The 11,974-nt window shown below is 65.9% G+C and overlaps 2 protein-coding genes across 2 annotated transcripts in view; both read left to right on the top strand.

Annotated features, from left to right (window-relative positions):
* Nucleotides 1-6,875: 6,875 nt before the first annotated feature.
* On the top strand, nt 6,876-7,598 carry EMIHUDRAFT_107298 (hypothetical protein; the record flags this gene model as incomplete). The annotated part of the gene is made up of 1 exon (XM_005758017.1): nt 6,876-7,598. One exon carries the CDS (start codon nt 6,876-6,878, stop codon nt 7,596-7,598), a length of 723 nt encoding a protein of 240 aa, XP_005758074.1.
* A 2,789-nt stretch (nt 7,599-10,387) lies between these two features.
* EMIHUDRAFT_107297 (hypothetical protein) overlaps nt 10,388-11,974 on the top strand; it is a gene marked incomplete at both ends in the record, with an annotated part of 2,941 nt that continues 1,354 nt past the window's right edge. Inside the window, 4 exons of the mRNA XM_005758016.1 lie at nt 10,388-10,852; nt 11,096-11,360; nt 11,631-11,821; nt 11,869-11,944. Coding sequence (XP_005758073.1) covers nt 10,388-10,852; nt 11,096-11,360; nt 11,631-11,821; nt 11,869-11,944 — 997 coding nt within the window. The remainder of the gene's footprint in view (nt 10,853-11,095; nt 11,361-11,630; nt 11,822-11,868; nt 11,945-11,974) is intronic.

Below are 11,974 nucleotides of genomic sequence, written 5' to 3'. Positions count from 1 at the left end.
AGGTCATGCAAAACGGGCCCTGAGTGTGACCGAAACGCGTACACCGGCACATTGTCGGCCGATGCGCGGCTCGCCGCCCACCCCACGCGGTCCCTAGGTGTTATATAGCATAAACACCGTCCGTGCAGGGCTCCTAGGCCATCACTGGGTCCACAGTGGACGGACACACAGCCTCAGCCGGCCCGGCGGGCTCCCGACCAGAGCCCGTCCGGAGGCCACAAACGGACACTCTACCGACCTTTACGCCCCTAGACAACCCACCCCGACTAGCACACGGTGTCGGCCCGACCGCCCTGCGGCCCCAGCTACCAGCTGGCGCCGCTCGTCCCGGCTGGAGGCGACTGGGGCGCCCAAAATCGCGGAGCCGGCGACGTCCTCCGGCCAGCAGCCGGATCGGGCGTCCGACCCGCCCCCTCGGCGACCCGAGATGGTCTCCCCGACCCCCGAGGCTTGGCGCACCGCGGGAGGGGGGCAGCCCAGCCACCCCGCACCGCCCAGGCCGCCCTCTGCAAGCCCAGGCGCGCCGTCGAGAGTGCCGACGCGATGTCGACGATTTTGGCCTGCGAGACGGGGGCGAGGAGCGGAGAGGTGTGAGGGCGCCATGTGCCCGGGCGACGGGCTAAGGGGCCGCTACACGGGCCGCAGAGCTCACCAGCGCCGGCACGGTGGCGCTGGTAGCGATGGTGTTGCTTCGGCCGCCTTTGGCAGTACCTGACCGAGGGCTGACTCACGACGGCGACGGGGCTGCGAGCCGGGTGGCGGGGTGCGGGGAGGAAGGAGGGGACGCGCCGCGAGAGGGGGGGAGGGGTGCTCTCACGTCTGGCTGGCCCGCCCCGGCCCCCACGGGGTCGGGATGGTCGATGCTGCTGCTCTAGGCGGTCGTTCCGGGTCGCCAGACCGGTCCTGCGGCGGAGTCGGAGTGTGAGGGGCAGGGGCACGGCCGTGCGGCGGAGGGGACGCGCATCGCGCAGCTCGCAGCAGCCCGAGAGGGCCTGAGCCCGGCCAGGGAGTTACCCACCGCTCGGGCCAAAGAGACAGCGTCGCTGGAGGTGCGCCCCGCGGCCATTTTGTACGCCCGATGCACGCCTGACCCGGGAGGGGGAGGGGTGGTCAGAGAGACGCGGCGGGCCGGGGAGAGAGGGGACGCGCGCGCCTTCGAATACTCACTCGTGGCGCCGGCCGGCTCGCAGGGGCCGCCAGCGCCGCTACGGAGGCGCTGCCCGCCGGGAAGGTGCTCGGGAGGGGCGCTGGTCACTCCTTGGCGGCGCCTGCGGCCGGAGGGACGTGGGCTTCGGCGTGGCGAGCAGCGCGGGCGAGAGAGGGACGGCGCGCGGCTCCCAAACGAGCCGCACGGGCTTCGTCTGGGCCGCCGAGGCCACCTCCTTGGTCGCGGCGGCGGGCGTGAAGGCGAGGTGGGCCGAGGCAAGCGTTGAACGTGCCGCCTTGCGCCCCTGAGGAGGGACGCGTGCGTGGGGTGCCACGGGCGGGGGGGGAGAGGTGAGAGGAGAGCGGTGGTCACCCCCACGAGGGGTGCGCGGACGCCGCCTGCCCCCCCCAGCCCGCCACTGACGCCGTGGGAGCGGCACGATCGAGGGCGGTGGTCGGGCGGGCCGTCTGAGTCGCCCCGAGAGGGCTCAAGCGGTGCTCTGCCGGCCGGCGGACGCGCCCGAGAGTGGCCCGAGAGGGCTCAAATGACGGAGCCGCTCTCCGGCCGTCCCGGGCGCCTGTCAAGCGGGCCGATGGCCCAGCCGTCCTGTGCGTGACTGGCGCGAAGGGGGGAGAGCTCAGGAGGGCGACGGGGCAGGGAAGGGGGCGGTGATGCGGTGCGGCGGGGTCTACTCGGCGGCGTGTAGAGAGGAGGTGCCAAAAGGCGACTATAAAGAGGCCTCTACGGGTGGTATGGTGCGCCACGACGGCGGGAGAGCTCTCTCCCGCCGCCCCGCGGGCCTCCCCGAGGGGCCTTGCAGCCCACGCGCTCAGGCGCCGCTGTCGCGGGCAGAAACGCAGCCCGGAAGTGTCTCGGGCGCCATCTAGAGGGAGCCGAACCGGTCGGGTAAGGGAGGCAAGCGCGAGCGGGTGGAGGGCAGCCTCGACCCACCTACGGCGTTGTCGTGTTGGAGGGTGTGTGGGCGACCTTCCTTCGAATCAGAAGCGTCGCCGCGCGCCGCCATCGCCCGCCGTTAGATTCTCTGCCGGTGAGCGCGCGACGCAGGCACCTATCGTCAGAGGGGGGGAGGGTGAAGCGCGAGCGTTTCGTCGACCTAGGAGCCGCGGCAAGCGGCATGTAGCCCACTCATAGTCCCGACCCAGGCCTCGTAGCTTCAGATCGCGCGCGCCGGGTCGAGATAGCCGTCACGAGACCTAAACTCGAAAATAAAATGGTGAGTTCGCCGACTCGACAACGGTGCCTTTTATCAAACCATGCTGCGGGGTTACAAAAGCGCGTATGCATTTTTGCACTTTCCGCATCCATAGCGGCACAGCCACCTCTGGTCGGTGGTCGACGGCTGTCGCGGAGCCCGACAGCCGCGACAGCGGCGGCCGGGCCAAGGAGGCGGCCGAGAGGGTGCTGCTCGTCGAGCCAGCGGCTGCCGCTGGCGACGAGGGGGGTCCGGACCCGCGTTTGGGGGCGGGTGGTGCACCGGCTCGATGCCGGGCGAGCGCAGCGCCCTCCAGTCGGAGCGGCTCGGGCGAGCGAGGCGGTGGCGCTATGGGCGTTTAGAGGGGCGCCCATCGCTTCTCGCAACTCCGCAACGCTGACTTTGGGACATCGACGATACGCCCGCGAATATTTCTCAGATTTAGTTTGCATGACCTGGGCTCTTTCGGAGCCGTCGGCCTCCGAAACCGTCGCGTTGCTGCGCCTGGACGGCTTCGATGCTCGCCAAACCCGTCGGCACCGTTCATATACACATGAATTGTGAGTGAACGCGCATTTTTCTGGTATTTAACTGAAATGTGCCGAAATGTTAGTTTCGATCTAGTCCTCACCACAAAACAGAGGCCTCCTAGCACGGAGAAGCGACTAAGAGTCGCCGACGTGCGAGTTAAATGCCAGAAAAATGCGCCCGGAATCACAATTGATCCCGTCGACAAGGCACCCCAATCGCGGAGGTCTGGCGCGGGCGTGGAGGCGAGCATCGACGCCTTGAACGGTTGTTCTTCGAAGGCCGGAAACCAGCGCCCTGAAAAAGGAGAGAACGGGAGACTGATCCCGTGGGGGGGAAAGGCCCGAGGGGCGAATCTAAAGTGCCGAGGCGCTTGCTAATTCACCCCAGCTAGGGCCCCGGAGGCGCTCGCGGCAGGTCTCCGCGCGCGCGCTGGCCGGTGGCAGCTGATCTCGGGCGGCGGGCGGCGGGAATGGGCTCGGGCGGCACCTTTTGCCCTCAAAAGTCGTTCGAGAGTACCGGGTCGCGGCGGGAACGCGCCCATCCGCTCGATGGGTGTCAGGAGTCGATCGCCTGCGCCAGGAGCGAGCACGGGAGTCGTCGCCATGGGAGTCATAGCGGCGTGGCGCTCGGCTTCGAGAGAGCGACGTGGGCGCGGCGGCGCGGGCGGCCGGTGGGGCGCGTGAGGTCCGCACCTTCGCGACGGGCAGGCTCGATACGGCCGCTGGCCGGGGCGGCCGCTCGACCGGCCGCCGCGGTCGTTCCGGCGGCGGCGTCGGCGTCGGCGTCGCGAGCGAACTGGCTCGCATTCGACGAGCGACCCTCTTCACAGAACCCGGACTGCCACCTTAAACTTGGAGTCTCGGTGGGCAGCCGACCGTATTGAAAAGATCTCGGAGGTATTTTCAGAATTGCCATCAGGGTGGGACAAATTCAAACGCCCCGAGTTGCGTGCAGTGACAGGCGCCGTCTTCACAAGCATTCAAGAGCAGCTATTGGCCGGAGCGTCGGGCCTTGACGTAACTTTGCTGCACAAAGCACTCGTTGACTTGAGCGATAAAGAGGGCGATGACGGATCTCCCCCCATCCGCAGTCCTGCTTTTCAGAAGGCCACCCAAGCTGCAAGGGTGGCCCTTGCAGCTGCAGCCCCAACGCCTGCAGAGCCAGAGGGGTTCACAGCCAGCGCCGTCTTTGGGTCAAGCCATCACCTGGAGCGGGTGGTGTTGCAGGCAGCTGTACTACCTTGGCTACAACGTGAAGCCTGGCGGCTGATTTATGATCTTTTCTGCCTTGGATGCTTGCTGCTTCTCTTGGTGGCTGGGCGTGCAAGCCTCGTGAACAACAAGGGTGGAGTCATGGCGGTGCGCGCCTGCGCCTTGATTAGCTGTGCCCTCCTGCAGGCTTGGACCTCCTCGCTACTGACTTGGCACTCCCTCACCAACCATGTATCCCTCTCACTCTTGGAGCTGGCGGCGGTGCATGCCGCAAGCCGTCTGTCTGGGCTGCAGTTGCACTTAGTCCAGGCGGCCTGGCAAGCTGTGCTGTTGCACTCTTCGCAGCACTCGGAGCTGCTCGGCATTGATTCCCTCATCATGAAATGTGGGATCTGTGGAAGCCAGATCATGGTCCTTATCCTAGCCCGCGACACTACTCACTGGGCGGTGCGGGTGCTTAGCAGCAGCAGTGTTCCTGCCCACCTGCCCATAAATTGGCTTGAAGGGGCTTGAATTTAGCGTCGGTGCGGTAACTTCAAGGCAAACCGTGTCGCCGAAGAGCGGAAAACATGTTCGTGAAACGCGGTCGCCGTCGGCTACTGTACTTATCTCTGCTCCAAGCGCGGCGAGAGCTCCATCCCCGCGAACAATGGCGCCGGCGCGCGATGCTATCCTGCAGGCGGTCCAGAGAGGCAACGAGGCGGCGGCGCGGGCCTATCTCGCTGACGGCGGCGACCCGAGCGCAGCCTTCACCCAAGGCCCGGTTGCCGGGCTGACGCTGCTAATGGCCGCCTCCAACTTTGGCAAGCCCGGCATGGTCGACCTGCTCCTGGAGCACGGCGCATCCCTGGACGCGCGGGCGAGCAACGGAATGACTGCGCTCATGGCGGCCGCCTACTTCGGCGAGGCAGCGATCGTGCGCAAGTTGCTGCGGGGCGGGGCAAACACTCGGCTGCGCAATGAGAGCGGGCTGACCGCGATGGAGATTGCACACCGGAGGGGACACGCCGAGTGCGTGAAGGCCTTCAAGCCGGAAGGATGGTACAAGGTGCTGCCCCGGGACGTTGTGCACGCAGCTGATCGAGGCGAGGAGGAAGGGGTGCTGGTATGGCTTGATGACCACGGCGGGGATTTGGCTGCACTGGACGAATGGGGCACCACCAACTCGCTGTTGATGATCGCCGCCAGTGGAGGCCACGAGCGGCTTGCCCACACGCTGCTGCTGCGTGGCGCGGCGATCGACCAGATAAACTTCGACGGCTCGACCGCGCTGATGCTCACCGCCAACGCCGGCCACGAGGGAATGGTCGACTTGCTACTGGGACGTGGCGCGGAGATCAACAAGCAGGATAGCGACGGCGGAACCGCGCTCATAAATGCCGCCTACCACGGCCACCCCACCGTCGTGCTCCGCCTGCTGCGTGCGGGCGCTGATATGGCGACGCGCGATGTGACCGGCAGGACGGCGCTGCAGTATGCAAAGCTGAAGGGCCACGCCGAGTGCGAACAGGCCATCAGGACACACCTCCAGGAGGTGGCGGGTCGGCGCGCTCGAGCCGGCGATTGGAGTGCCGAGCAGAGGAGAGAGTTTGAGGATCTGCTGGCACGTTTCCCCAAGCTCACGGAGGAGCACTGGGACCGCATCGCGGAGGGGATGGATGCGTACAGCAAGACGCGCGACGAGTGCGTCGCGAGGTACGTACAGATCTCGGCGGCCGAAGACTGGAAAATGCCACTGATGCTCACCCAAGAGATCAAGATGGCGGCCTTGGCAGGCGATGAGGCGACGGTCCTGGCGTGGCTCATTGATGGCGGGCGTGGTAACGGGATCTTTACGCTTGAGGTCGGAGACTGCAGCGGCGAGGTCACGCTGCTGATGATGGCCGCAAATTATGGCCACGAGCGGATCGTCGAGATGCTTCTGCGGCACGGCGCAGAGATTGACATGCACTCCGGCGGTAGCCACCGCACGGCGCTGATGGCCGCCGCCAAGCAGGGCCACGAGCTGGTGGTCGTCTTGTTGCTGCGGCACAAGGCGGAGGTCAACCTTCGGGACGGCGACGGGATGTCTGCGCTGATGCTTGCCGCTGTCCAAAACCATTCCGCCATCGTGCTCCGGCGGGAGCTGATCTTGCGATGCGCTGTCCAAAACCATTCTGTTTTGGAGCAGGCTTTTTGGAGCAGAATGGTTTTGGACAGCGCCTGCAGGCGGGAGCTGATCTTGCGATGCGCTCTCCTTCGGGACTGACGGCGCTGGATTATGCTGAGAGTGAGCATCAAAAGGAGTGCGTCCGCGTCCTCTCTGCATACGAGCTCTCTGTGGCGGCTAGGGCGGCGGAAGCGTCGGGAGCTCAGTGTCCCAACGTCAAGCAGTCGCTCGCCGAAGTCATCGCCGAACGGTGGGCAGAGGGGATGTTGGAGTGTAAGGTCCCCGAGGAGGTCTGGAGGGCGGCCGAGCGAGGCAGGGAGGCGACGGTTGAGGCTTGGGTCGACAGCGGCGGCCAGATGGACGCAACGTTCCTGTGTGACGGCGTGGACGGCACCACGATGCTGATGCTTGCCGCCGGCAACGGCCATGAGCTTCTGGTCGAGACGTTTCTGCAGCGCGGTGCGGACCTGGAGCTGTGCGACTCGAGGGGGAAGACGGCGCTGCAGTATGCGAGGCAGGCAGGCCACACCGAGTGCGCAAAGCTGATTGAGGAGCAAGCGACGGCGGCGAGGGCGGCGAAGGAGACGGAGGCGAAGCGGCGAGGCGAGACGCCTTTTGGCGGACATGGAGGTTGGGCTTTGTCAGCGTCTCATCACACACCTGTGCCTAGGCGACGCGCTTCTGGCGGAGCTCGAGGCGGAGAAGGAGGCGGAAGACAAGAAGAAGGAAAGCAAGAAGGGAAAGAAGAAGAAGAAGGGGAAGGGCAGGGCAGGGTCGTCGCAGGCGCACGGCGAGGCGGCGGGTGAGGCGGACTTGGCAGAGGTGGATGCAGAGGTGGCGGCGCCCGAGGCGGAGAAGGAGGCGGGAGTGCCTGTCCGCTGCCTCGGCGAGACGACGGCGAGGCTGAGTGTAGTGCCAGAGGGACAGGCACTAGAGGAGCCATCACCGGAAATTGGCGCCGCTGCTCCGGCCGACTTCGCCGAGTCCTTTGCGCCGCCATCGGATTCGCCGTCGCAGCTTGCTGCCGCTGCCCCCGATGAGGACTCGATCGGACCCGAGGACCCGAGCTCCGACTCCGTCCCCGACGATGCGGTGTCGGGAGAGCCTCAGCCAGCGGCGGCGACCGTCTCGCTCGCCGACGCCGACTTCGACACTGGCCGGGCGGTTGTTCCTGAGTCCACCCTCGGCGGTGAGACCACATGCATCGTGTGCTTCACCCGGCCGAAGACGCACATCGCCGTGCCATGTGGGCACCAGTGCGCGTGCGGCGCTTGCGCGGATCGGATGCGCGAGTGCCCGTACTGCCGCGAGCCGGTGATGATGTGGATGCTGCAGCGCCTCGTGTAGGAGATGTCATCTGCGTCGAGGCGAACGCGCACGGCAATTGGGTAGCAGGTAGATCGATAAAGGCGGAATGCAGGCCGGAAAAAAGAAAGAAAAGAGACAACCCAAGGGAGGGATGTGAGACACACACACAAGTGTTATACAAGTGTCACACACAGAAGGTCAAGGTGGACGCTTATGTACAGCTAGCTGTGCACACAGCGACACGCGCCCTTCAACTCCAAACGTTCTAGCTTCTATGTACTATACGTGACAGGCGGACACCTGATCAGGGGGGTCGCAAGATAAGCGCGCTGTTTGTCGGTGTGCAGGGGGGGGTACCGAGCAGTGTGCGGCCGCTCTTTAGCATTTCTCAAAAATTTCCTCGGCGCTGGCGGCGCGCCGGGACCCGGGGGGGGGGAGGGGGGTGCCTAGAGGGTGCCTCGTGCTGGGCTGGGCTGGGGCGCGCCAGCGACACAAGGCACAAGGGACCGTTCTATAAACTAATCAAAATTCGCTCAAACCGGACCTTTGGCAAAGGGGCTGGGAATGCTGCTGTAGTAAGTAGTAGCTATCGTCCCGCGCAAAGTAGTCCCGCACACTATGCTCTATGGCTAGGAGCGTGGCGAGGCCCTCTCGGGCAACAAGGCGTGGCTGCGCCGCCGGCTGCACGCCGCTATAGTGAGCGAGTATTTGGAGAGCGCCGCGGGCGCCGCCGGAGAGGTAGAAATCAATTGTCCGAACCCCCTGCGCGCGCAGTACCCCGCGCGTCGCGCAAGAACGCAGCACTCGAAGTTCGAGATCCGGGTGCGCCGCACCTGGCGAGGACCTGGCGAGGTACTTCCCGCCTACTGTGGGAACAGCTGAACGCTGCTCCCAAGGCTCGCCCCAGCTGAACGCTGCCCGCCAAGGCTCGGGTTCCCTCGCCCCCCCGGGCAAGGGGGGACCCCGTGAGGCGTGGGAGTGCCTCGCCACAGGCGAGGACCAAGCTACTTTCAGCTCCATGAAACAGCTGGATGTCTCGACGCGCCGCGGTGACCGGTGTCCAGTCCGAGCCGGACTGTTCTTCACCTCAATACACAGAAAACACCTGCGTGGTGCGCCGAAAATATTGAGCACTATCTGATTGAGCGAAGATATTGAGCACTAGTCTCGTGGTCTCCGCGCCCGCGCCGCGCCCCCATCTACGAGACTATGGAAAGTTCACGTCATGACGGTTAGCCGCTCTCACGACCGTTAGCCGCTGTCACGACAGCATGCGCGCGCGACCGCTCACTCGCACGCCCGACGCCACATGAGAAACCCTCTCAAGTCTTCGCTTGCCGAGCTGATTGCACTGTTGCTCTTCAAACGTCTGGCGATCCTGACGCCGACGAGGGCCGCGGGGCGAGCTCTCATGCCAACGATTGCTAGGGCAGAGGAGAGTCGCACGGGGCGGACACCGGGATGGAGACCGCAGATGCAGCCACAGACGACGCACGTTGGAGCGGTGTTCGATAACACGAGAGCGGTGTCGGCTTGAAGCAATCGCTGCTCTTACTAGCTAGCTAGAGCGAGGGGTCCCGTACCATGCGGAATCGACCCTATCCAGTGCTCAAGTAAGTGCTCAAGCTAGAGCGGTGTTCACTCAATCAAGCAGGAAAGCAAAGTCCTGCTCTGAAGAGGAGAAGGGAGGAGCGGAGGAGAGCGCGACTGACTGAGGGAGGCGAAAGCAGCCTCTCCGCGGGAGTTGACCGCTCCCGCTATGTTGAGCGGTGTTGAACAGACTTGACTCTGCTCGAACGTGTTCGGCCACGCGGTGTTTTTCTTTCTGAGTGAGCAAGAGTCCGCTCTCTCTGAGAAGGGGTTTAAGCTTAAAGAACGCTGCGGCCGAGGCGGTGTCGGGCGGACATATTTTCTCGCCGCTCAGAACGGGCTGCTGAGCCCCCGGAGCGAGCCACTAGCTCCGAGGTCATTGCCGAGCGCCTCATCGGGTAGGTGGTCAGTGATCTCACATCCAAAAGAAATAAAGAACGCAAGCGAGAGAGAGAGAGAGAGAGAGAGAGAGAGAGAGAGAGAGAGAGAGAGAGAGAGAGAGAGAGAGAGAGAGAGAGAGAGAGAGAGCGAGCGAGCGAGCGAGCGAGCGAGAGAGCGAGAGAGCGAGTGAGCAAAAGACAGAGAGACAGCCGCAGGGTTGCTGGCAGGGATAGGCGGGCGGGGAAAGGGAAAAGCGAGAGTGTGTAGAGAGTATCCTCAACTAAGAAATAGGTACCTGCGAGCGGGTTTACAGAGATAGAACGCCGGTACACTTGGCCTCAGGCGTCAGGCCGGCCCGTGCAGGGATCCTGCTTCCTGGGATCCCCGGATCGGTACCGTCGCTCTATCTCATCGACGAGATCGTTTTCGGAGGCGATTTGTTCCAGGACATCGTGTCCGTCGTTTTCATAGGGGGAGGGGGTTGTGCGTCGCAAGTCGAGTGCGGGGTCGGCAACACAGTTGAAGTCTCCATCGGCACTCGGATCCTGCTGAACAAGCTCCTCTTGTAGCTCGATCGGCCACACCGCCATCGCCGTCGGGGAGAGGGGGGACGACACTGCTTCTGCAGCGTGCACCTCGATCCTGCACCGTGTTTGTTATGACCCCCCCCAATGAACACACCAGTGAGGGAGGGCGAGACGATCGAGGGGTCCCGTACCATGCGGAATCGACCCTATCAAGTGCTCAAGTGCTCAAGTCTCCATCGGTACTCGAGTACCGGGTACTTGGCGAAAATATCCGCCGGCGCCGGTGGAAGACGTGCCCGCACTGCCGACTCTTCCCTGCATAGCGCCGGCATGGACCGTTTCAAGAGGCCGCTCGAGTCGGATGAGAGGCCGCTCGAGCGGTGCTGGGGAGGCGAGCTTGCCGGCCTCGCCACCTGCCCGCCTGTCCGTCCGATGAGCGGTGCCTTCAAAGAGCACTTTTGTCCCCGGTGCCGCGAGGGTACCATCTTCATCCCCGCGCGTCGTGTCCGGGTCCTCCGCGACGAGGGCATCGCAAACACCCACTCGGTGGGGGTATGGAATCTTCCGCGCAGCGGCACAAGCCGCCGCAAGAGCACGCCGCCTTCAGTCCTTCCGGCGCACCGAATCGTGAATCAGACGAAGTGCTGCTCTGGCGCAAAGCTCGTCATCCTTCGCGACGCGACGCACGTCGACCTGCCTGGCCTCTCGCCCCTCCCGGCCGGGCTGCAAGACAGCTCCCTCGGCTTCCGCGTCGGCAAGACGCTGAAGCCCGTCCTCTCCGTCCCTCTGCCACACGTGCGGCGTGGCGGCGAACAGCAACACCTTCGCCCCGACAGCACGCCCCCCTGCGATGTAGCGGCGGCGGCGGCGGCTGCCGCGGCGCCGCCTCTCGCGCCGCCTCTCGCGCCGCCTCTCGCGCCTCTCGCGCCGCCTCTCGCGCCGCCTCTCGCGCCGCCTCTGAGTACGGGGGGAGGAGACTGCCGCGGGCGAGACGAGAGGCGCGGCTGGAGAGAAGGGCGGCCCGGCCATCCGGGCGAGGTCGCCTTCTCGCTGCAGTCGGCGCTCGCCCCCGCCGCTCCCGCCGCCGCCGCCGTTAGCAACGGCTGTGCGCTGCCTGCTTGCCGCTGGAGCGACGGGCCCCTCGCCGCTCCGGGGCTGCTCGAGGAGCTGCTGTGGGGCGAGGCGGCGGGCGGCGAGGCGGCGGGGGGCGAGGCGGAGGGCGGCGAGACGGAGGGCGGCGAGGCGGAGGGAGGCGCGTGGGGCGTTGCGGCCCCTGCGGTCGGCTCTTGGGCTGTGGCGGCAGGTGGCCCCTGGGGTGGGTGGGGTGCGGCGGGAGGCGCTTCGTGGGGGGCGGAGGCGGCGGCGGGAGGGGGGGAGGCGGAGGGGGGAGGGGTGGAGGAGGCGTTGGGAGGGTGGGAGCCGGGCCGTGCGGGCGAGGAGCTCGTCGCGTGGCTGGCGCAGTACAGCGCACAGCTCTCGCCCGAGGAGGAGGCCGCCTCCCCGAGATCGCCCGAGATCGCCCGAGATCGCCCGAGATCGCCCGAGTTCACCCGACGTGACCCGCACGTCGTAGGAGCCGCTCTTCACGTCGCCGCCCGCGTCGCTGCCGCCCTCCCCGCCGGAGGGGCGCAGCCACGCCGCCGCGAGCCTGCTCGGCCGCCAGCAGAAGAGCTGGCTGCTGCAGCGGCACAGCTGGCTGCTGCAGAGCGGACTCCGGCGGCGCGTCGGCAGCGCGATTGCACCGACGACGCTGCGTGCCGCCAGGTCACGTCCGAGACGTGTCCCGGACTCGTCTTGGACACGGCCTTCAGGCGCCGCTGCTCTCTGTGGCCGTCGCCGTCGCGCTGCTGCTCCTCACGGCGCTCCTCCTACGCATCAACCCGACAGGTGCGCGCTGCAGCCCCCACGTACACCGCT

The sequence above is a fragment of the Emiliania huxleyi genome, assembly GCF_000372725.1.
Source record: "Emiliania huxleyi CCMP1516 unplaced genomic scaffold EMIHUscaffold_89, whole genome shotgun sequence".
Classification (NCBI taxonomy): domain Eukaryota; phylum Haptophyta; order Isochrysidales; family Noelaerhabdaceae; genus Emiliania; species Emiliania huxleyi.
Note: the sequence above shows the minus strand (reverse complement) of the source record. Positions and strands in the feature narration are given on the sequence as shown.